Source organism: Gigantopelta aegis, chromosome 13, assembly GCF_016097555.1.
Source record: "Gigantopelta aegis isolate Gae_Host chromosome 13, Gae_host_genome, whole genome shotgun sequence".
Lineage (NCBI taxonomy): Eukaryota > Metazoa > Mollusca > Gastropoda > Neomphalida > Peltospiridae > Gigantopelta > Gigantopelta aegis.
In genome coordinates, this window is record NC_054711.1 from 36,902,514 (window position 1) to 36,925,996 (window position 23,483).

Genomic DNA, 23,483 nt, shown 5'->3' on the forward strand with positions numbered 1-23,483 from the left:
GTCCGACGCCATATAACCGTGAATAAAATGTGTTGTGTTGTTAAATAAACTATTTCCTTTCCATTTCCAGGCTGTTTACATACAAGTGCATCAGTTAATTCATAGTGTTAGTAGTCTGTTTGTCTGTCCATGCAGCCAGTGCACCACAGCTGGTATATCAAAGATCATAGTATATGCATGCTATGCTGTCTGTGGAATGGTGCATATAAAAGATCACTTGCTTCTTATGTAACTCTCCGCCTGTTACTGGCCCCGGTCGAACTGATGGTGCTCCCTTGCACCTGCCAGTGCAGGCGGTTCCCCCTCCAGCCTACCCCACCTCTTTCCTGTCCTGGACGGAGGAGCTGGCCACGGTCAGCACCTGTGCCCAGGACAGGCGTGCGCTACAACAGCTTGCTCTGAAAGTGCACGTTAAACACTTTGACCTGACCTGACGTCCTATGGAAAAATCTAGCAGGTTTCCTCTCTAACACTATACATTTTGAATGTCTAAATTACCAAGTGTTTGACATCCAATAGCCGATGATTAAAAAAATCATCAATGTGTTCTAGTAGTGTTGTTAAACTAAAAAAAACTTCTACTTTCATATAGTGTCAGTTTTCGGTGAATGCTTTGCATAAACGGGACACGTAGTTTTACTAGCTTGTTCATACAACAACTCAAGGATCCCTAACATCTTGTCATTCCGTACTTCAAGAACAAAATATATGATGAATTATTTGTCTGTTGAGAGGTACTATGATAGGCATTTTAGCATTGTTTTCTTTTGTTGTTTGTTTTGGTGTGTTAATCTGGGTAAGCATGACCCATAACCTTTATTTTTGTTACCCAGTCTGCTGTAGATCAGTTTTGAAGGGCATGACTATTCACTAACAGGGGCAGTTCTGGGATTAAAGGTAGCTGAAATAAAAAGAATATTTAAAAATTCAACAACTGGCATCTCATATTTCTTGTCTACAAACAAGACTATAGAGAGGAGGTCCTGTATTACTGATTTTAACACTAAAGTAAATTCAATATGTAATAGATTTTAAAACTTAAATTATAATGTTTATACGTGTACATGTATGTATCCAAGCTTTTACTCCCCCTTTAATGTTCAGTTTCAGAATATTTATGTTTTGAATAAAGCTTTAAATTTTCCAATCTTAAATGTTATTTTAAGGCCATTTGATTTCACATTTCAAAATTACTTCGAGTTTTTCTAAAATATTTATTACATTAAGATAAAGGTTTATATTTTTCAATCCAAAACATTAAGTTGAAGTAATTTAATTTCCGATTGCTAACTGTTTATTAATTTTAATAAACTTTTTAATATTTCCAGTCCAGAATGTTTTATTATTGTAGGATAAGGCTTCTAATTTTGCTTTCTAAAATCTTAAAATAGAATAATTTAATTAAGGATTGTCAGTTATTTCCTTTAAATTCATCAGGGTTATGACCTAAAATTAAATCGGTGAAAAATTCATTTTAAAAGTTCGCCATTTTCTTTTTTTCGTATTCGGATGAAACTATAGGGAATAACAGTTAACCTTTATAATTAAATTTGAAACAGGCATATTAATAAAAACTGAAACAAAATTATATTTTATTTCATATTTATTATGTAATGTGATATAATTAAGATTTTAAATGAGATTATTTGTTAGATTTGAATAACGCTTTTACTTTTCTATTCCAAAATATTTTTTAATATAGGATAATGCTTCTAATTTTCATTTGAAAATAATAATACAGAGTAAAACCTCCTATTCCAGAATATTTAATACATATCAATATTGCTTTTACTTTTTCATTCAAAAACATTTCTTAGCTACATGTTCATGTAGTGTAAAGTAATTAAGCATATATATATATTTATCATATAATATCTTACATTTTCAGTGCAATCAAAGTATGTGATATTTTTCAGATCACATACTTTAAGAATTTAATAACTTTGCAAATTAGATGTAAATTAATCGAGGTCTCGGCACTAGGTTTATTGACATTTAAGCAAACGTACTTGGGTGACACTCCATGATTGACGTATGCATTCATAGTCATCAAATAAAAACATTTCAATGGCAATTTGACACTGAAAGCTGTCCAGCGTTCAGAAAACAAAAAACGTTAGGCATAACTTTATTTTGATGTAACGACATCCAAAATGACATCATTCAAGTTTCACATCATTTCCATTCAAAAATACACCATGCCACATATTCTTACGTCATTTGAATATCTAGTAATGATGGACTGGAATTAAAGTTGCGTGTACAGTTTACAAAAACACATTGTATTAAGCTTGAGATTATATGATAAAGAGATTATTACCATCGTGTATTTCAGTATCGTCAATATCATATATTAGGAATAAAAATAATGTATTATGCTCGCCAGGGGCTCGCATAATACAATTTTTATTCCTAATATATGATATTGATGATACCGAAAAACACTCTGGTAATAACCTCTATATATATTAATTACTATAAGATTACTGGTAGACCTTTAATTATTTTCCATTTCAAATTATTAATCTTTTCATTCAAGATTATTTTTTTCCATTCCATAATATTTATTAGTTTTGGTGCAGGCTTTCAATTTTTCATTCAAGTATCTATTTTAGTTTGTATTTTTACCACTGTAGAACAAGCCTTTTTATTTTCAATTTCATAATAAAGCTTGTAATTTCCTATATTTTCAAAATACATTGTATAGTTTACAATTGGGCTTTTAACTCTAATTTCAGAATATTAATTTTAAAGAAATGTTTTAATTTTTCTTCCAAAATATTTATTGGTTTAGGTTTACTGGTACACTATTTATTAGTTTTGGATGAATTTTATATCATTAAATTATATCTGAATAATTTTAGTGCAAACTAATGCTTTTAGTTTATGCTTCAGCAGAAGAGATAAACAAGTATATTTGAATTGTTTGATTAAAAAAAAAGTTTTTTGGAAAAAAAATGTTTTTAAAGAAACTTTTTTTTTTAGTTTGGCTGCATATTTTATCACTAATACTATTAACACAGTTCTTTAGCACATTGTTTTTTTATGTGTGTTTTAATTTTTATGAAATAATAAATTTGCACCCCTAACATTAACACATTATTTTAAAAAAAATATATTTTGTTAAACACATTAAGTGTTCAATAGGTTTTATAAGAACTAATCAATGAATTAAAGTTAAAAATATGAAATTTTATATTCTTCATTAAAAAGTTTTAATACATTTGTTTTCATTTTTTAAATTATAATAATATAATGATTTTTTATTGAATAAATTGATACATTAATTTATGATTAGTTATAATTGTAATATATGGACCAAACACAAAATATGATACATGGGAAGGGGTGGGGGTGGGGGGGGGGGAGGGGAGGTGGTCTTCCTATTTTAAGGAATATTTTTATATGCTGCCATGGGGACGGGGTGCTGTTATGAAGGCAGATGTAGACATACAGGTCTGCAGACTCAAAAATATGCTATAAACTCTGGAATTTTAGTCACCTTTGTCTTGCTGTGACAGAAATAAAGGATCTGAAAAGCGACATGTGAGGTGGCATAATTACATGTGAGTGGAATGAACGAACAATCATCCTTTCCAGGTAACATGTGGGCCTTTGAGAACTGATGTAAATGGGAAATGGGTTATGCAAAACTTGGCATGCATGAGCAGAAGGCAAACAAAACAGATTGTGTTGTTTTTCGGTGTATTTAAATGCTGGTGATGTTTGCTGACGACATTCTGAAAACTGACAATGACGCCAAACATAATAAGAGGACAAAATGTGAGTGATATGAATGGCAACCCCTTACGAAACATAAGGAAACAATTGACACGGGGGTTGGGTGGTGGGGATTTTGGGGGCATCATTTTATTGTCAGATTTTCACCATAAATATTCTCATCATCCAAAGTTTATAATGGGTAAATATGTGTGTATTAAAACGATTGTATCTTGGCTGTGGGGGTGAACAATATGCTTACATGGGTAAGAGGTGTGCAAAATTGCACATTTTTTGCATGAATACTTTGTGTTTGGTCCCTAACATTTTTTAAATATTTTTTTTTATACATATTTTGCATTTTAAAGGTATTCTTAAACTTAATCTTTAATACCAATCAAGTATTAGATATAATAGAAAACATTTTTTTTAAGGATTATCAATTATAAAATTATTTTTACAGTAATAAGATTATTAAATGTGTTTGTATTGTTGCCGTACTCAGTGATAAACCGAGCACAACAGAGCAGACACATACTGTCAATGGTGAAAAAAGGGAAGTAACTCTCTTTATTTTAAATTAATTGGTATGGATGGCTTAACGTTTTTCTTTACATAATGTATAATGTGTATTTTTGATATTAAAAATCTTGCATACATAAATATTCCACAGGCATTAAATTATTTCTTTCAAAATAATTTACTTTTATGTTCTTTCTGTCAGTCACAAAAACTCTGATTATGTTTCAGTATTATAAACTGTTATAAGAGATCTCAAGACTCACAGAAGTGGTCTCACTTCACCATTTGTTTAATTATCACATTGATCTCTCTCATAATAGTTTTCTCTGTATGTATTGTTCTTGTGGCGTTGGAACCCATGTGTTAGTGTTTTTGTCACCTTAATGTTGGCCAGCACAAATGATTTAAAATTGTAATTGTTATGTTTAAAATGTTGTCTTTGTAAATTAATACAAATGAAATAGTTGATGGACTGTTTGACATAATGTTTTACATCTGCTGTAGAAAACAAACCCCTTACGCTAGGGGCGCAATATAGCCCAGTGGTAAAGCGCTCGCTTTAAGTGCAGTCGATCGGGGCTATTTTTCATCCCAGCCAGTGCACCACGACTAGTATATAAAAGGCTGTGGTATGTGCTATCCTGTCTGTGGGATGGTACATATAAAAGATCCCTTGTCCACTCTAAGACTACATGTATTTGTCAAAATTACCAAATTTCAAAATTGTCCGCTTAATATTTTTCTGTCCCGGGACAAGCCCCTGACTATCAGGAGACAGGCCCCAGGATGGACGTGCTCGAAACTCTAGTGGTATATGAGCATGTAAAAATTATTCGCACTCGCACTCGCACTCAAAATTAACAAATGTTTGACATCCAATAGCCGATGATTAATAAATGAGTGTGCTCTAGTGGTGTCATTAAAAAAAAACCACCCTGTTTTTCTAGTAAGATTATTTGCTTATTGCTGTGTGCACTAAACAATTCAATGATTATTTAATGATTTGAAGATGTTTTCACTGGTTGGTAAAAACATGTCAAAGATGTGTTATGCATTAAGTCATTGGCACTTATAATTAACTTTAAAAGATTTGTTGTTTGCTTTTGTTTTGGGTGTTAATTCCTTTGATATTATCACTTACTTGTATAGTATTATTTTGGGTGTTAATTCCTTTGATATTATCACTTACTTGTACAGTATTATTTTGGGTGTTAATTCCTTTGATATTATCACTTACTTGTACAGTATTATATTTTGTGGTATCTGATATGTTTCTTTCGGTAGATTTTTGAAAGATGAAAAGAAAAGTTGGTATATTAACAAAAGCATATTCTTCAGTAAGTGGTCTAAAAAGCACCGGCATATTTCAACCAGTTCTTTGTGACTGGTGTGTGAGGTGTGATGCTACTTTCTGTCATATCTGAGGAAAGTGCATACTGGTAATATGAATGATCCTTTGCTGCTGATCATTAAAGAGTTGCGTTTGTAGTGACAGTAAATGTTCTTTCTTTCTCTTCGCCGAGTGTCACATTTACCATAGGGTTAAGATGCTTTGTAGCCACTGATTAAATATATCATTTCTTGCCAGTATTAAAAACATGGATAGATTCTCATACGAACATGAAATCTGCCCTCTTAGTTGTCACACTATTTAAAGCTGGATTGTTTAACACTAGTATTATCTGTTTGAAATACCTGAAACAAAGGTATCTCAGTAGTTAATGAGGAAGCAACATTGCAATAGAGAGTTTTGTGAGAATGACATCTGTATGATTTCTAATGAGAGAGAGAGAGAGAGAGAGAGAGAGAGAGAGAGAGAGAGAGAGAGAGAGAGAGAGAGAGAGAGAGAGAGAGAGAGAGAGAGAGAGAGAGAGAGAGAGAGAGAGAGAGAGAGAGAGAGAGAGAGAGAGAGAGAGAGAGAGAGAGAGAGAGAGAGACGGAGAGAGAGAGAGAGACAGAGATATATATATATATATATATATTGTTTTCGTTTACGTTCATCTGGGTATGAACAAAAAAAATTAATTCGCAAAATTATGTGTGAATGACTGCCGATTCATAGTTTGTGGATGATTTTTTTTTTCAAAATCTGATGAACGTAAAAGAAATAACAGACTGTCTTTAATTGTTTAAAATTTGCCGAGATATGAAACAACTGTTTGTTTGTTGTTACAGGCGGCTCTGTGATGAAGACGATGAGTTGAGCGAAGTCGAACCAGATGCCGTCCCCAGCGAGGTCAGGGATTGGCTAGCCTTGACCTTTACAAGGTCGATGAGCAACATGAAACGGAAGGGAGAAGACAAGCCTAAGTTCCGAAGTGTTGCTCATGCAATCCGAGCAGGAATTATGGTAGACAGGTAAAGTAAAGGGAGATAATGCACAGGTGCAGTAAGGGGAAATAATGCAAAATATGGTATGTAGATGTGATGTGGGAGATATATGGTACATATGTATAAGGGGAAATAATGTAGAATTATGGTACATATGTATAAAGGGAGATAATATAGAATTACGGTACATATGTATAAGGGGAGATAATGTAGAATTATGGTACATATGTATAATGACATAACCCAGTGGTAAAGTGCACGCCTGATATGTGCAGTCACTCTAGAATCGATCCCCATCAGTGGGCCCATTGGGCAATTTCTCATTCCAGCCAGTACACCATGACTGGTATATCAAAGGCCATGGTATGTGCTATCCTGTCTGTGGGATGGTGCATATAAAAGATCCTTTGCTGCTAATGGAAAGATGTAGCAGGTTTCCTCTCTATGATTGTGTCAAAATTACCTTATGTTTGACATCCAATTGATTAATAAATCAATGTGCTCTAGTGGTGTTGTTAAACAAAACAAATAAACAAACAAACTTCTGTATCTCATTGCGTTTCTCACATGGGCTTTTTCTATTTTGCAAATACAAGAGAAAACTAAATTTGTATTGCAGTTTGTTAATATAAGGGAAATAACTCTTGTTTAACAGTTTGTTTTATATCAGTAAAACTTAGGGTTCTTACTTGTTGATATAAAAGAAAATATAAGGTATATAACTCTATTGTACTCTAATAATGAAAAATATACTTGAGTGTTTAAAAACTAGGGGCTAGCTGTCACTTTAAAATGTTCAATGTTTTATCTCTCTATGACAATATTTATCATAGATCATTGATGTTTACTCGAAGTAACTTGTTTTACTGATTGCATTTCAGGATCTACCGAAGATTATCGAGTTCAACAGGAATTCATGTACCTCCTCATGTTTTGATGTTGTTAAAAGTAAGTCACAACAGGTGTTACACAAATGGGAACTTAGCAAAATCGTTCTCAGTTATAGGACCACATTCCAATTTACATTATTAAAATTTTGTTTTATAAAAGATTTGCATAATTTAATTATGTCATTACGAAGATCAATTTTGCCCTAACACCATAAACTCTTTTCATCTTCATCACTTATTATTTAAAAATTACATTTTCACTTCATTTCAACTTATTTTTGTGCTTATATCCAATTAAGGTTCAAGCACGCTGCCCTGGGCACACACCTCAGCTGTCTGTCCAGGACAGTGTGTTAGTTGTTAGTTGGTTAGTGAGAGAGAAGAGGGTGTAATGGCATTACATCTACCCATTGAGCCCTTAAGAACTCGCTCTGGGTTGGAGCCAGTACCGGGTTGCGAACTCTGCACCTACCAGCCTGGAGTCCAATGGCTTAACCAATGCGCCACCGAGGCCGGTAAAAATTACAAAAAGAAATAATCAAGTGGTGAGAGAATAATTTTCCTCATACTGTACTTGTATATAACCATGTATTAGCTGACTTTGTGGATAGGGGGATGGGACGTAGACCAGTGGTAAAGCATTCACTTGATGCGCTGTCAGTCTGGGATCGATCCCTGTCGGAGGGCCCATTGGGCTATTTCTCGCTCCAGCCAGTGCACCACAACTGGTATATCATAGGCCGTGGTATGTGCTATCCTGTCTATGGGATGGTGCACATAAAAGATCCATTGCTGCTAATTGAAAAGAGGAGCCCATGAAGTGGTGACAGTGGGTTTCCTCTCTCAATATCTGTGTGGTCCTTAACCATATGTCCGACGTCATATAACTGTAAATAAGATGTGTCTAGTGTGTCGTTAAATAAACCATTTCCTTCTATGTATTGGCCAACCCCTAGCTGTTCTCATGGTGGATTTTGAGGCTTGAAAAGTCAACTAATACATGGTGATATACAGCTTATCAATTCTATTTGGTTGTTATAATTCCTAATCTGTTTGGTGTTTTCTTGTTTCAGAATCTAGATGACTGGTCTTTCGATGTGTTTTCAGTGAACGAAGCATCTGATGGACATGCACTGAAATTTGTGGGCTACGAACTCTTACAAAAGTATGGCATTGTAACAAAATTCAAAATCAACTCCACGGTGTTGGAGAGTTTTCTGTTCGCCATAGAGACGGGCTACAGCAAGTATAAAAACCCATACCACAATCTGTGCCACGGCGCTGATGTTGCACAAACAGTTCACTTTGTGCTGTCACAGAGCAAGCTGGCGGTGAGTCAAACACAGGTCTACATAGATAGCTACATAGAGGTCTACATAGATATCTGCATAGAGACCTACATAGAGGTCTACATAGAGACCTACATAGAGGTCTACATAGAGACATACATAGAGGTCTACATAGAGACCTACATAGAGGTCTACATAGAGACCTTCATAGAGGTCTACATAAAGACCTACATAGAGACCTACATAGAGGTCTGCATAAGGACCTACATAGAGGTCTACATACAAACCTACATAGAGACATAGAGACCTACATCTATAGAGGTCTGCATAGAAACCTGTTGTACATAGAGGTCTACATAAAGACCTACATAGAGGTCTGCATAAAGACCTACATCTATAGAGGTCTACATAGAGGTCTATATAGAGACCTACATAGAGGTCTACATAGAGACTTACATCGAGGCCTACGTCTATAGAGGTCTACATAGAGACCTACATTTATAGAGGTCTACATAGAGACCCAACATCGATGTCTACATAGAGGTCTACATATAGACCTACATAGAGTTCTACATATAGACCTACATAGAAACCTACATACAGGTCTACATATAGACCTACATGTACATAGAAGTATTCATAGAGACCTACATAGAGACCTTCATAGAGGTCTACATATAGACCTACATAGAGACCTATATAGAGGTCTATATAGAGACCTACATAGATGTCTACATAGAGGTCTCCATATAGACCTTTATAGAGACCTATACATAGAGGTCTACATATAGACCTACATAGAGGTCTACATATAGACCTACATAGAAGTCTTCATAGAGACCTACATAGAGTCCTTCAAAGACCTATATAGAAGCCTGCATAGAAGCCTACAATAGAGGCTGGCAAAGGCCTTCATAAAGGCCTACATTGAGGCCGACATAGAGGCCAACATAGAGGCTGACAAAAAGGCAGGATGCACATACCGTTAATCTACTCCAAGGAATATCTTGTTCAGTATCGTGCTGCGATTCACTATTTTAAAATATTAATTAGTTGCTAATGAATTTTCAAATGTTGCAAATGAAAATGATCCCCCAGAAAAGTTCCTTGTTCCAGGACCAAACAAATATATACATTTTATTTGGTGTAAAATGTTCTTTGTTAAGCTGCATATAGTCATTCTATCGACATGTTATCAGTATTCTCATATTTAAATAATGGCTATAGAGCTATAAATTGTAGGGTGGGGGAATACGTTAACTCTTTTGATCTAAGTGACCAAGGTTAAGTTCCGTCAACCACTTGTCGCTAATGTCTGCTAGACTGGTTTATGAGCTTCACGTTAAACCAAACGGCCACGTTGGGAACCAATGAAATAATTTGCAAATGTTGACAAAACGTTTGCTGCCTGAACTTAATTAGGCCAGGAATTCCCTGTCCAGATTTAAAGTCAGCAGAACAGTTGTGTGATCTTCACAACCAGACTGAGTGAGATCACAAACTTATATTCTGTGGATTAATCTGACCTTATTACGGATGGACGGATGGAATAACTGAATGAATCAATGAGGAGCATCAAACCCTATAAACACTGACCACTGAAAGTCAAACAATGTCAGATTAGATACTTAATGACTAAAAATAGAAACACTAATAACTAAATAATTAAATATCCATTATATTCATTACAATTGAAACCATCCCATTGGTCGAGCCGTAGCAATGCGAGTTAGTTAATTTCTCGATGAATGTAAAAAGAAATGTTGTCAGGGAATGTCAAGTCAAATGACATCACTTTATGTTGGTACTTATATGTGAACGGTTTGTGTATGATTTTTGTTTTTTTCATACCCTGATGAATGTAAAACAAATAACAGACCATCCTAAAATAAATTACAAATAAGACTCTGTCTACCCCGGCCCCGTCAATTGTCCCATTGGGCTATTTCTCATTCCAGCCAGTGCTCCACAACTGGTGTACTCTTTTCGATTAGCAGCAAGGGATCTTTTATATGCATCATCCCACAGATAGGATAGTACATACCACAGCCTTTGTTACACCAGTTGTGGAGCACTGGCTGGAACAAGAAATAGCCCAATGGGCTCACTGATGGGAATCGATCCTAGATTGACTGCGCATCAAGCGAGTACTGTACTGCTGAACTACATCCCGTCCCCACATGTGAATAGATGCACATTAATAAAATGACTCGGTTAGCTCGCTGTATGTTGCAGTATGGTTACTTAAACCACTTTAATAAAATGACTCAGTTAGCTCACTGTATGTTGCAGTATGGTTACTTAAACCACTTTAATAAAATGACTCAGTTAGCTCACTGTATGTTGCAGTATGGTTACTTAAACCACGTTAATAAAATGACTCAGTTAGCTCGCTGTATGTTGCAGTATGGTTACTTAAACCACTTTAATAAAATGACTCAGTTAGCTCGCTGTATGTTGCAGTATGGTTACTTAAACCACTTTAATAAAATGACTCAGTTAGCTCCCTGTATGTTGCAGTATGGTTACTTAAACCACGTTAATAAAATGACTCGGTTAGCTCACTGTATGTTGCAGTGTGGTTACTTAAACCACTTTAATAAAATGACTCAGTTAGCTCACTGTATGTTGCAGTGTGGTTACTTAAACCACATTAATAAAATGACTCAGTTAGCTCACTGTATGTTGCAGTGTGGTTACTTAAACCACATTAATAAAATGACTCAGTTAGCTCACTGTATGTTACAGTATGGTTACTTAAACCACGTTAATAAAATGACTCAGTTAGCTCACTGTATGTTGCAGTATGGTTACCTTGTTGCTTTCAGCATTGGTTGACTGACCTTGAGGTGTTTGCAACCATTGTGGCAGCTTTGATACACGACTATGAACACACAGGAACCACAAATAACTTCCATATTAATACAGGGTAAGTCTTTTTTTCTTTTAGTTTTTATCATACTTACATCCAGTTAATTATGAGTAAAGCATGTTGTCTTGTGAACACATCTCAGCTATCTGTGCACTGTGTCTACGGCAGAGGATAACCATTGGTAAAAAAGAAGTTTGTTATTTTAAACAGGGTGCAAGCATGCTGTCCTTGGCACACACCTCAGGTACCTGGACTGTTTTGAGGACAGTGAGTTAATGGTTATAGTGAGAGAGAAACTGATGTAATAACTTGCATCTCCCACTAAACTATTAAAACTTTCTCTGTTTGGGAGTCGGTACTGAGGTTTTTTTTCATTTCAACTTTTTTCGTGCTTATATCCAATTAAGGTTCAAGCACGCTGTCCTGGGAACACACCTCAGCTATCTGGGCTGTCTGTCCATGACATTGGGTTAGTTGTGGTTAGTGGTTAGTGAGAGAGGAGAGGGTGTGTGGTCTTACACCTACCCATTGAGCCCTTACGAACTAGTTCTGGGATGGAGCCGGTACCAGGCTGCGAACCCTGTACCTACCAGCCTGTAGTCCAGTGGGTTAACAATGATGCCAGTGAGGCTGGTTGATATTGAAGTATAAGCCTGACGGGTGAACCACTGCACCAGTTAGACCCATTGGGCTATTTTGTGTTCCAGCCAGTGCCCCACAACTGGTATATCAAAGACCGTGGTATGTGCTATCCTGTCTGTACTAATGGAAAAAATGTAGCGTGTTACCTCTTTAAGACCATGTAAAAATTTCTGAATGTTTGACATACAATAGCCAATGACTAATAAATCCATGTGCTCTAGTGGTATGGTTAAACAAAACAAACTTGTGATTGTGTGACAGGTCTGATATCGCTCTTCTATACAATGACTGTGTATCTTGTGATTGTGTGTGACAGGTCTGATATAGCTCTTCTGTACAATGACCGTGTATCTTGTGATTGTGTGTGACAGGTCTGATGTAGCTCTTCTGTACAATGACTGTGTATCTTGTGATTGTGTGTGACAGGTCTGATGTATCTCTTCTGTACAATGACTGTGTATCTTGTGATTGTGTGTGACAGGTCTGATGTAGCTCTTCTGTACAATGACCGTGTATCTTGTGATTGTGTGACAGGTCTGATGTAGCTCTTCTGTACAATGACCGTGTATCTTGTGATTGTGTGACAGGTCTGATGTAGCTCTTCTGTACAATGACCGTGTATCTTGTGATTGTGTGACAGGTCTGATGTATCTCTTCTGTACAATGACCGTGTATCTTGTGATTGTGTGTGACAGGTCTGATGTATCTCTTCTGTACAATGACCGTGTATCTTGTGATTGTGTGTGACAGGTCTGATGTAGCTCTTCTGTACAATGACCGTGTATCTTGTGATTGTGTGTGACAGGTCTGATGTAGCTCTTCTGTACAATGACCGTGTATCTTGTGATTGTGTGACAGGTCTGATGTAGCTCTTCTGTACAATGACCGTGTATCTTGTGATTGTGTGTGACAGGTCTGATGTAGCTCTTCTTGTGATTGTGTGTACAATGACCGTGTATCTTGTGATTGTGTGTGACAGGTCTGATGTAGCTCTTCTGTACAATGACCGTGTATCTTGTGATTGTGTGTGACAGGTCTGATGTAGCTCTTCTGTACAATGACCGTGTATCTTGTGATTGTGTGTGACAGGTCTGATGTATCTGATGTAGCTCTTCTGTACAATGACCGTGTATCTTGTGATTGTGTGTGACAGGTCTGATGTAGCTCTTCTGTACAATGACCGTGTATCTTGTGATTGTGTGTGACAGGTCTGATGTAGCTCTTCTGTACAATGACCGTGTATCTTGTGATTGTGTGACAGGTCTGATGTAGCTCTTCTGTGTGTATCATTGTGTGACAGGTCTGATGTAGCTCTTCTGTACAATGACCGTGTATCTTGTGATTTGTGTGACAGGTCTGATGTAGCTCTTCTGTACAATGACCGTGTATCTTGTGATTGTGTGTGACAGGTCTGATGTAGCTCTTCTGTACAATGACCGTGTATCTTGTGATTGTGTGTGACAGGTCTGATGTAGCTCTTCTGTACAATGACCGTGTATCTTGTGATTGTGTGACAGGTCTGATGTAGCTCTTCTGTACAATGACCGTGTATCTTGTGATTGTGTGACAGGTCTGATGTAGCTCTTCTGTACAATGACCGTGTATCTTGTGATTGTGTGTGACAGGTCTGATGTAGCTCTTCTGTACAATGACCGTGTATCTTGTGATTGTGTGTGACAGGTCTGATGTAGCTCTTCTGTACAATGACCGTGTATCTTGTGATTGTGTGTGACAGGTCTGATGTAGCTCTTCTGTACAATGACCGTGTATCTTGTGATTGTGTGTGACAGGTCTGATGTAGCTCTTCTGTACAATGACCGTGTATCTTGTGATTGTGTGTGACAGGTCTGATGTAGCTCTTCTGTACAATGACCGTGTATCTTGTGATTGTGTGTGACAGGTCTGATGTAGCTCTTCTGTACAATGACCGTGTATCTTGTGATTGTGTGTGACAGGTCTGATGTAGCTCTTCTATACAATGACCGTGTATCTTGTAATTGTGTGACAGGTCTGATGTAGCTCTTCTGTACAATGACCGTGTATCTTGTGATTGTGTGTGACAGGTCTGATGTAGCTCTTCTGTACAATGACCGTGTATCTTGTGATTGTGTGTGACAGGTCTGATGTAGCTCTTCTGTACAATGACCGTGTATCTTGTGATTGTGTGACAGGTCTGATGTAGCTCTTCTGTACAATGACCGTGTATCTTGTGATTGTGTGACAGGTCTGATGTATCTCTTCTGTACAATGACCGTGTATCTTGTGATTGTGTGTGACAGGTCTGATGTATCTCTTCTGTACAATGACCGTGTATCTTGTGATTGTGTGTGACAGGTCTGATGTATCTCTTCTGTACAATGACCGTGTATCTTGTGATTGTGTGTGACAGGTCTGATGTAGCTCTTCTGTACAATGACCGTGTATCTTGTGATTGTGTGACAGGTCTGATGTAGCTCTTCTGTACAATGACCGTGTATCTTGTGATTGTGTGACAGGTCTGATGTAGCTCTTCTGTACAATGACCGTGTATCTTGTGATTGTGTGTGACAGGTCTGATGTAGCTCTTCAGTACAATGACCGTGTATCTTGTGATTGTGTGTGACAGGTCTGATGTAGCTCTTCTGTACAATGACCGTGTATCTTGTGATTGTGTGTGACAGGTCTGATGTAGCTCTTCTGTACAATGACCGTGTATCTTATGATTGTGTGACAGGTCTGATGTAGCTCTTCTGTACAATGACCGTGTATCTTGTGATTGTGTGTGACAGGTCTCATGTAGCTCTTCTGTACAATGACCGTGTATCTTGTGATTGTGTGTGACAGGTCTGATGTAGCTCTTCTATACAATGACCGTGTATCTTGTGATTGTGTGACAGGTCTGATGTAGCTCTTCTGTACAATGACCGTGTATCTTGTGATTGTGTGTGACAGGTCTGATGTATCTCTTCTATACAATGACCGTGTATCTTGTAATTGTGTGACAGGTCTGATGTAGCTCTTCTGTACAATGACCGTGTATCTTGTAATTGTGTGTGACAGGTCTGATGTAGCTCTTCTGTACAATGACCGTGTATCTTGTGATTGTGTGTGACAGGTCTGATGTAGCTCTTCTGTACAATGACCGTGTATCTTGTGATTGTGTGACAGGTCTGATGTAGCTCTTCTGTACAATGACTGTGTATCTTGTGATTGTGTGTGACAGGTCTGATGTAGCTCTTCTGTACAATGACCGTGTATCTTGTGATTGTGTGACAGGTCTGATGTAGCTCTTCTGTACAATGACCGTGTATCTTGTGATTGTGTGTGACAGGTCTGATGTAGCTCTTCTGTACAATGACCGTGTATCTTGTGATTGTGTGTGACAGGTCTGATGTAGCTCTTCTGTACAATGACCGTGTATCTTGTGATTGTGTGACAGGTCTGATATCGCTCTTCTGTACAATGACCGTGTATCTTGTGATTGTGTGTGGCAGATCTGATATCGCTCTTCTATACAATGACCGTGTATCTTGTGATTGTGTGACAGGTCTGATGTAGCTCTTCTGTACAATGACCGTGTATCTTGTGATTGTGTGACAGGTCTGATGTAGCTCTTCTGTACAATGACCGTGTATCTTGTGATTGTGTGTGACAGGTCTGATGTAGCTCTTCTGTACAATGACCGTGTATCTTGTGATTGTGTGTGACAGGTCTGATGTAGCTCTTCTGTACAATGACCGTGTATCTTGTGATTGTGTGTGACAGGTCTGATGTAGCTCTTCTGTACAATGACCGTGTATCTTGTGATTGTGTGACAGGTCTGATATCGCTCTTCTGTACAATGACCGTGTATCTTGTGATTGTGTGTGGCAGATCTGATATCGCTCTTCTATACAATGACCGTGTATCTTGTGATTGTGTGACAGGTCTGATGTAGCTCTTCTGTACAATGACCGTGTATCTTGTGATTGTGTGACAGGTCTGATGTAGCTCTTCTGTACAATGACCGTGTATCTTGTGATTGTGTGTGACAGGTCTGATGTAGCTCTTCTGTACAATGACCGTGTATCTTGTGATTGTGTGACAGGTCTGATGTAGCTCTTCTGTACAATGACCGTGTATCTTGTGATTGTGTGTGACAGGTCTGATGTAGCTCTTCTGTACAATGACCGTGTATCTTGTGATTGTGTGTAACAGGTCTGATGTAGCTCTTCTGTACAATGACCGTGTATCTTGTGATTGTGTGACAGGTCTGATGTAGCTCTTCTGTACAATGACCGTGTATCTTGTGATTGTGTGACAGGTCTGATATAGCTCTTCTGTACAATGACCGTGTATCTTGTGATTGTGTGACAGGTCTCATGTAGCTCTTCTGTACAATGACCGTGTATCTTGTGATTGTGTGTGACAGGTCTGATGTAGCTCTTCTGTACAATGACCGTGCAGTGCTGGAGAACCACCACCTGAGTTCCGCGTTCAGACTGATGAAGGAGGAAGAGTATGGAATCCTATCCAACCTCAGTAAAGAAGAGTACCGGTGAGTATATATATATATATATATATATACTCTTCAAAAAAAGGTATGGTTAGGGTTCTTTTGTTAATAACTCGGTATCTGCCGTTTCGTCAATACTTCAATTGTGTGTATATACTGATTGGACTGATCATCTCATAATAATACAAATTGTTGCTAAGGTCCGCTGGATGCGCGGTCGGTGTGGGATCGATCCCCATCAGTGGGCCAACTGGGCTATTTCTCATTACAGCCAGTGCACCATGACTGGTATATATAAGGCTGTGGTATGTACTAACCTGTCTGTGGGATGGTGCTGCTAATCGAAAAGAGTAGCTTATGAAGTGGTGACAGCGGGTTTCCTCTCTCAATATCTGTGTGGTCCTTAACCACATGTCCGACACCATATAACCATAAATAAAATGTGTTGAGTGCATCGTTAACGAAAACATTTCCTTCCTTCAGTTGTCTATAATGGTGATCAAGATTAGGGTCTACTACAATCAATCAGTACTGGTAAAGATCTCGAACAATGGTGATGTCAGTTTATTTACAGATGAAACTGAACACTTGTGTTATTACTTTTCCAATTACTCCTAAGGTTATCATATGTATACACATGTCATAAAGGTCACAATGTGTCATCTATGTCACAGTGTGTCATCTATGTCACAGCAGATATTTTTGCTTAATAAGTATAAACTGTTGAAACTAATCTAAATTAAGAGACAGCGGTGTCCAGAGAGAATGCACTTGTTTAACTTCACACAAGTTCCCGCACTAATAAAATTTAAAAGGATCTTGAAAAAGCGATTGATTACATCTGGTTACGGTGAATGTCTGACATTTGACAGATCGTCACAGTTCGAGAGCCTGAACACTGTTCAGTTGTCTAAACTATCACACAAAATGTTTTACAAAGTAATTCAATTATACTTAGATTCATATTATTAGGTTAAATCATATGGGAAACAAAATAAATGGAAGTTCAAGAAAGGCTACATGTCGTGACGTAGATGACAGCTGAGATGGGACACCATGCAGATTTCAATAAAGGCTACATGTCGTGATGTAGATGACAGCTGAGATGGGACACCATGCAGATTTCAATAAAGGCTACATGTCGTGACGTAGATGACAGCTGAGATGGGACACCATGCAGATTTCAATAAAGGCTACATGTTGTGACGTAGACAGCTGAGATGGGACACCATGCAGATTTCAATAAATTTTAAATCGAAATCGGGCAGATAGATCACTGCTGCCATTACGATTATTTACTAATGATACTAATCTATACCCAGCTAATGAAGAAAAAAAGAGACAGAAGGAAATAAATATTTTATTTTAATTGGACCTGAAATCTGCCATACAGTTACTGCAGAATGACTCGTCTACTCTGGAACTGACACCTGATATAACACATTTTTGAAGAGCATTTCTTTATATTATATTCAACTTTAATAAACAAAAAAAATACAGGTAAACAGTAAAAAAAAAAAAAAAAAAAAAAAAAAAATGTGAAGAGTATTTAATGGATATATACGTTACCTGATGATTGCTCATAGCATGAAACTTTAAGTAGTAACAAAAGGTGTAACGGTATATATATATATATATATATAGATAGATAGATAGATAGATAGATAGATATAGATGTATAATACACATGTATATGCAGCTTGCTAGAAGTAGAAAATAAGTAAACATACATGTACATATACTCTAGAGTTGAAACCTGTTATAGCCTGTATTAGAAATTAGAAAGAAAAATTAGCCAGTTATGTCCCCTAACTGCTCTCTAGTTCCGGCGCGTTCCAGTAACAGCAAGAATGGCTGATGACCACAGTTGTTTGTGAATTGTAAGTTGAGATTTATACATGCCAGCCCCTGACATCATAAATATCCCCACCTATGGTTTTAAAATAAAGAATGATACATGTAAAAATTAAGTTGATGAAATTGTGTTTTGTTATAACTGACCATGTGTTAAATATAGGAGATGAATCTAGCGAGCTTTCACCCACCCTGATTGTCTTGGTTTTCTTGCATGGATTTTTTTTTTTTCAAAGCTGCAATCTCGCCTCACATTAATAATGAATTATCATACTTTCATTTAAACATAGCACACGTACAGTTTTAATGAATTGTGTGTGACAGTAACACAGTTGTAATAGTTAGATAATAGAAACATGTTTATAGTGCGTCCCACGGGGAACACATTTTTTCATACTATGGAATTTACTACAACTTATTTATTTCTGAGCTGTTTGTTTTCAAAATTACACACAAAAATAGTATATTTTTATTTCCAATACACTTTTAAATTTATTTTTATGTCAAACCAAGCTTAAATTATTTACAAAAACAACAAAACAATCTTTTTGTAGGAGGATGGGATGGAGTATATGTAATATTCCGATCAGAACAGTCCCCTTCCCCACGTGCCGTATTATGTTTTTTTTTGTTTTTTTAAATGTATTTCTGGAGACGCATGACCCAATCCCTCCCAAAAAAACCCACCATGCACTAGCCAGTCTAGACTTCCTCTACACAATTTCCTGCACACGCGCCTGCAGCTAGCAGGACAGAAAATCGCAGCTAGTCATTTAGTCCAATTAATGTACACTTCTGTTCGTACACAGTGATATAATTAATTCCAAATATGAAAACTTTATTAAGATGCCGTTTTAACGAGTCAATCATCAATGAGCCCCTTATTGTTAGTCTCCCCAAGATTGTTTGTAAGTATTTCTGTTGAGCACAAAACATATTGTACATTTTCTTTTCTGTAAAAGAAGGAGATTGCAACCATTCAGACAAAAAAAATAGTATTAGAAAACTTTTTTAACGTCAAAAAATAAAAGAACAAGTCGACAGCTACTCCACAATTCAGTAGTAAAAAAGGGCCTTTGTTGCAAGCAACTGGGGTGAGAATGTGCCAGAAGTAATTTAGTGGCTGATTTGGGCTACTTAGCGCTATGCAAGTCAAGGGCAGATAAGTATGTTTCTAATAGAGGCTATATGAAGAGCTTTTTAACTTTATATACAACCAAAATAAAACAAAAAAAATACAAGTAAACATGCATGTATTATAGAATAAAAATACTTTACAATTTTAAATGCATTTATCTGAGAATGACAGACATGTAAGACAGAACCATGCTAGCTATTCTCAGGTCATCATCTGTTCCCTGGTTATATATATATATATATATATGGACATTTGTAAAGTAATTATATTTTTTTTACAGAGATTTCCGGTCACTGGTTATAGACATGGTGCTTGCGACTGACATGTCTTTTCACTTTCAACAAATAAAGAACATGAAGAATCTACTTAGTATGCCTGAAAAGTAAGTATGACTGAAACGGTTGCTTTATTGTACTGTAATAAACTGTATGTTAATCAAATCATAATACAGTGAAACCGCTGTAAACCGGACGCCCTTTCGACCAATAAAAATGTCCAGTATTAAGAGGGATCCAGTTAAGAGAGGTTTAATTATGTACTGTTTTTTCAAAAGGGACTTTGAAAAATGTCTAGTTTTGAGGGTATTCCGGTTTACAGAGGATCCGGTCTTGAGAGGTTTCTGTAATAATTCTTTTTTTTTTAAATCATTCAGAAAGGCTTTGATACTTCAGTCTTCACACCTGTCTTTTGATTTATTGGTTTAAGCAAATTTATCATCCATTAAAGGCTTTTGTAGCAGATATCGCTGGCACTATAATTTGCGATATCTCCTATGATATATTCTGCTAGGAGATATTGCTTCTTATAATCTTGATTGGTCAAATTTTAATCACAAGACATTATTTTGTTACATCTCTGTGTTTGTTTCAGAGCTAAACCTATCATTAGTGACGTCACGCCACTGTCATTCTGCTAGTTAACGAGTCTACCCCTGCCAAGTATAGTGACATTCAACCCACATTACTGACATTGTTTACAATTGTCGCAAATGAAAAAAATGATAATGGATGATAAAAAGAATACCCCCCTCGTGTCTTGTGATATTGTAATTTATCAGCACTCGTTGGTAACAGAAAAAAAATCTGCGGCAAGCCTCGGATTTCATACTTTTATCAACTCATGCTGATAAATTATGATATCACAAGACACTTGGGGAGTATCCTCTGTTTATTTAACATTGTTGTTGAGATGGATGAATGTACACACTTACGCAAGCTATGTGTGCTTTAGGCTGTAATAAAATTAATCCTAAATTTTCATCGCCACCGGCCCAGAGGATTAAGGTCTGCCCATTTTTTTTTATTAGTCTCATTTTTTTTTTGTCTTTGAAATGTAGATAGAGGATAATAAACAAGTTACCAGCTATATTATCAAATTTATGTCCCGAGTGAAATAATTTTTACTTGTCACAAGCTTTAGGTTTACCTTCCTGAGTACAGTGTATGTAAGCTGCCAGTGGTGCAATTGGTCATATATAGGCATGATCATGTTACTTGGACTTTGGGTTGTGTTAGTTTTAGAATAAACATTCTAGAATACGATACTTCAAAAGTAGCAGTAAACAAAATAACATCGAGCCGGGTCAAAGTTTGACGTGCACCAAACTTTTGATAAAGTAGTTAATACCAACAGTCCTGCCATTAGTAATAAATGTGAAAGTGTTTGTTGTCAAAAAGAAATTAATTTTATCTGGTCAATAAATGTATGCAATTTTATTTCATCTAGTACCACTGATTTAAGTAGGTGATTAGCAAAGGGTACTTAAAACTGAATTCCTTGACCCCTAAAACCCAGCCATAGACCTCAAACGGTTTATTGTAGGTGATGTAGTATTCGAGATATTGCAATTTATATGTTTTGGTAGCCATCTTGGATGCCATCTTGAATATTTTAAAATGCTCAAGAGTGCAAAGTTTGCACCCCAGGATTCTCAATCAGTACCTATCAAAGGTGTAAAAATCACAAAGAACAATAATTGTGGGTACCGAACTGCAGGGTTCAGCAAAAAACGACTGGTATATCAAAGGCCGTGGTATGTACTACCCTGTCTGTGGGATGGTGCATATAAAAGATCCCTTGCTGCTAATTGGAAAGAGTAGCCCATGATGTGGTAACAGCGGGTTTCCTGTCTCAATATATATGTGTGGTTGTTAACCATATGTTTGAGGCCATGTAACTGTAAATAAAATGTGTTGAGTGCATCATTAAATAAAACATGTCTTTCTTTTATTTGGTATATATTCTTACATATAATGTGTGGTGGAACATTATGTCCAGGTAGACTCCATATATTAACACACACACACACACACCCCCCCCCCCCCCCTCTATGGTGAAGAACAAATGGACTGAAATCCTTCTTGACCTACCATATACATGTCAGAGGTGTCAGTCTGTGGCAGTTCTTAAGTATGAGAAAATTAGAAGTCAGGGTCCAGGGACTGCAGGTTCTTGGTCAGGTCCAGGGCGAAGTTTTTTGTTGTTGTTTGTTTAAGTCCAAAATCAAAATTATTAAAAACAAAAAAATCAAGCGAATGCAAGTTTTACTAATTAATACGGATACTGTTAAACCACACAAGTCGGTCATCGGTAGCACCTGCGAGTGATTGTTGGTATTGAACTGAGGGTAGGCTCAATATATTGTATTATTATTAACAGGTAACGAATTCAGAGACCTGCATAATCAGCATATATTTCCATTCAGCTCTAAAATATAAACCACGATTATAAAATATTTTTATTGTTAGAAAAAGCATGAGATTATAGTAACGTTGCGTGAGAGCGTGATAATTGTCACAAATGCGTGAGACTCACGCAAAATGCATGAGAGTTGACAGGTGTGACATGTAGACACCAAATGTGTGTTTGTTGAAATGACCGTTTACAAGGATTCAGTTTTGAACGCAGTGCATGATGGGTTGATGGCTGATAGTTTTATTTTGTTCTGCAATATTGATAAATCAAAAAGCGATTTTCATTAGTTTTACATCATAGACACGACGTACCAAGGTGTGTCCTTGTTGAATTGTTCAGAGAAAAGACTTATGAATTAATATGGTAACAATTTTCTTATTTACCTTTCAGTATTGATAAATCAAAAGCAGTGTCATTAGTGTTGCACTGTGCTGACATCAGCCATCCAGCCAAGGACTGGGATCTGCATAAACGCTGGACAGGCCAGCTCTTGGAGGAGTTTTTCAGACAGGCTAGTACATTTAACAGCCACTCATGTAGTACTCTCTGTTTATTGACCCAGTTAATAATATTTTTGTTGTTGTCAATATTCCATTTGTTCATAAGCCAATAAAACCAGCCTGTATATCGGCTAACTAAGTGTAACATTTTAATAAGATTTAGTTAAAGTGCACTGACGTCAAACTACATTTGTGCTAAAAGTTATGATGTCATATATTACCAATGGAGATAATAATAATAATAATAATAATAATAATAATAATAATAATAATAATAATAATAATAAATTCTTTATTTAATGAGGTGCCCTCAGGTACAAACAATACAGAACTACAATACATACATTTATGAACAAATAGAAAATACATATATGGCAATAAACATATGTACAAATGATATTATTTTAGAAAATATTTCTTGTGTCTAAATAGAATTCGCTACTCATGTTTTTCAATATGAAAAATATCAACCATTGTCTAGTCAGTTGGTATAATACATGTATGTTCAGCAGAAACACAATTTTTTAAAAATTATCTGGATATAATATACCGGTTTT

At 36.5% G+C, this 23,483-nt stretch overlaps 1 protein-coding gene across 3 annotated transcripts in view; it reads left to right on the top strand.

Annotated features, from left to right (window-relative positions):
- Positions 1-23,483, top strand: part of LOC121387039 (calcium/calmodulin-dependent 3',5'-cyclic nucleotide phosphodiesterase 1A-like) — a 256,785-nt gene that overhangs the window by 185,104 nt on the left and 48,198 nt on the right. For all 3 annotated transcript variants that reach the window (XM_041518047.1, XM_041518048.1, XM_041518049.1), the window contains exons 5-11: positions 6,418-6,600; positions 7,455-7,521; positions 8,537-8,794; positions 11,581-11,681; positions 16,657-16,782; positions 20,013-20,114; positions 22,817-22,937. In XM_041518047.1, the coding sequence (XP_041373981.1) occupies positions 6,418-6,600; positions 7,455-7,521; positions 8,537-8,794; positions 11,581-11,681; positions 16,657-16,782; positions 20,013-20,114; positions 22,817-22,937 (958 nt within the window). The remainder of the gene's footprint in view (positions 1-6,417; positions 6,601-7,454; positions 7,522-8,536; positions 8,795-11,580; positions 11,682-16,656; positions 16,783-20,012; positions 20,115-22,816; positions 22,938-23,483) is intronic.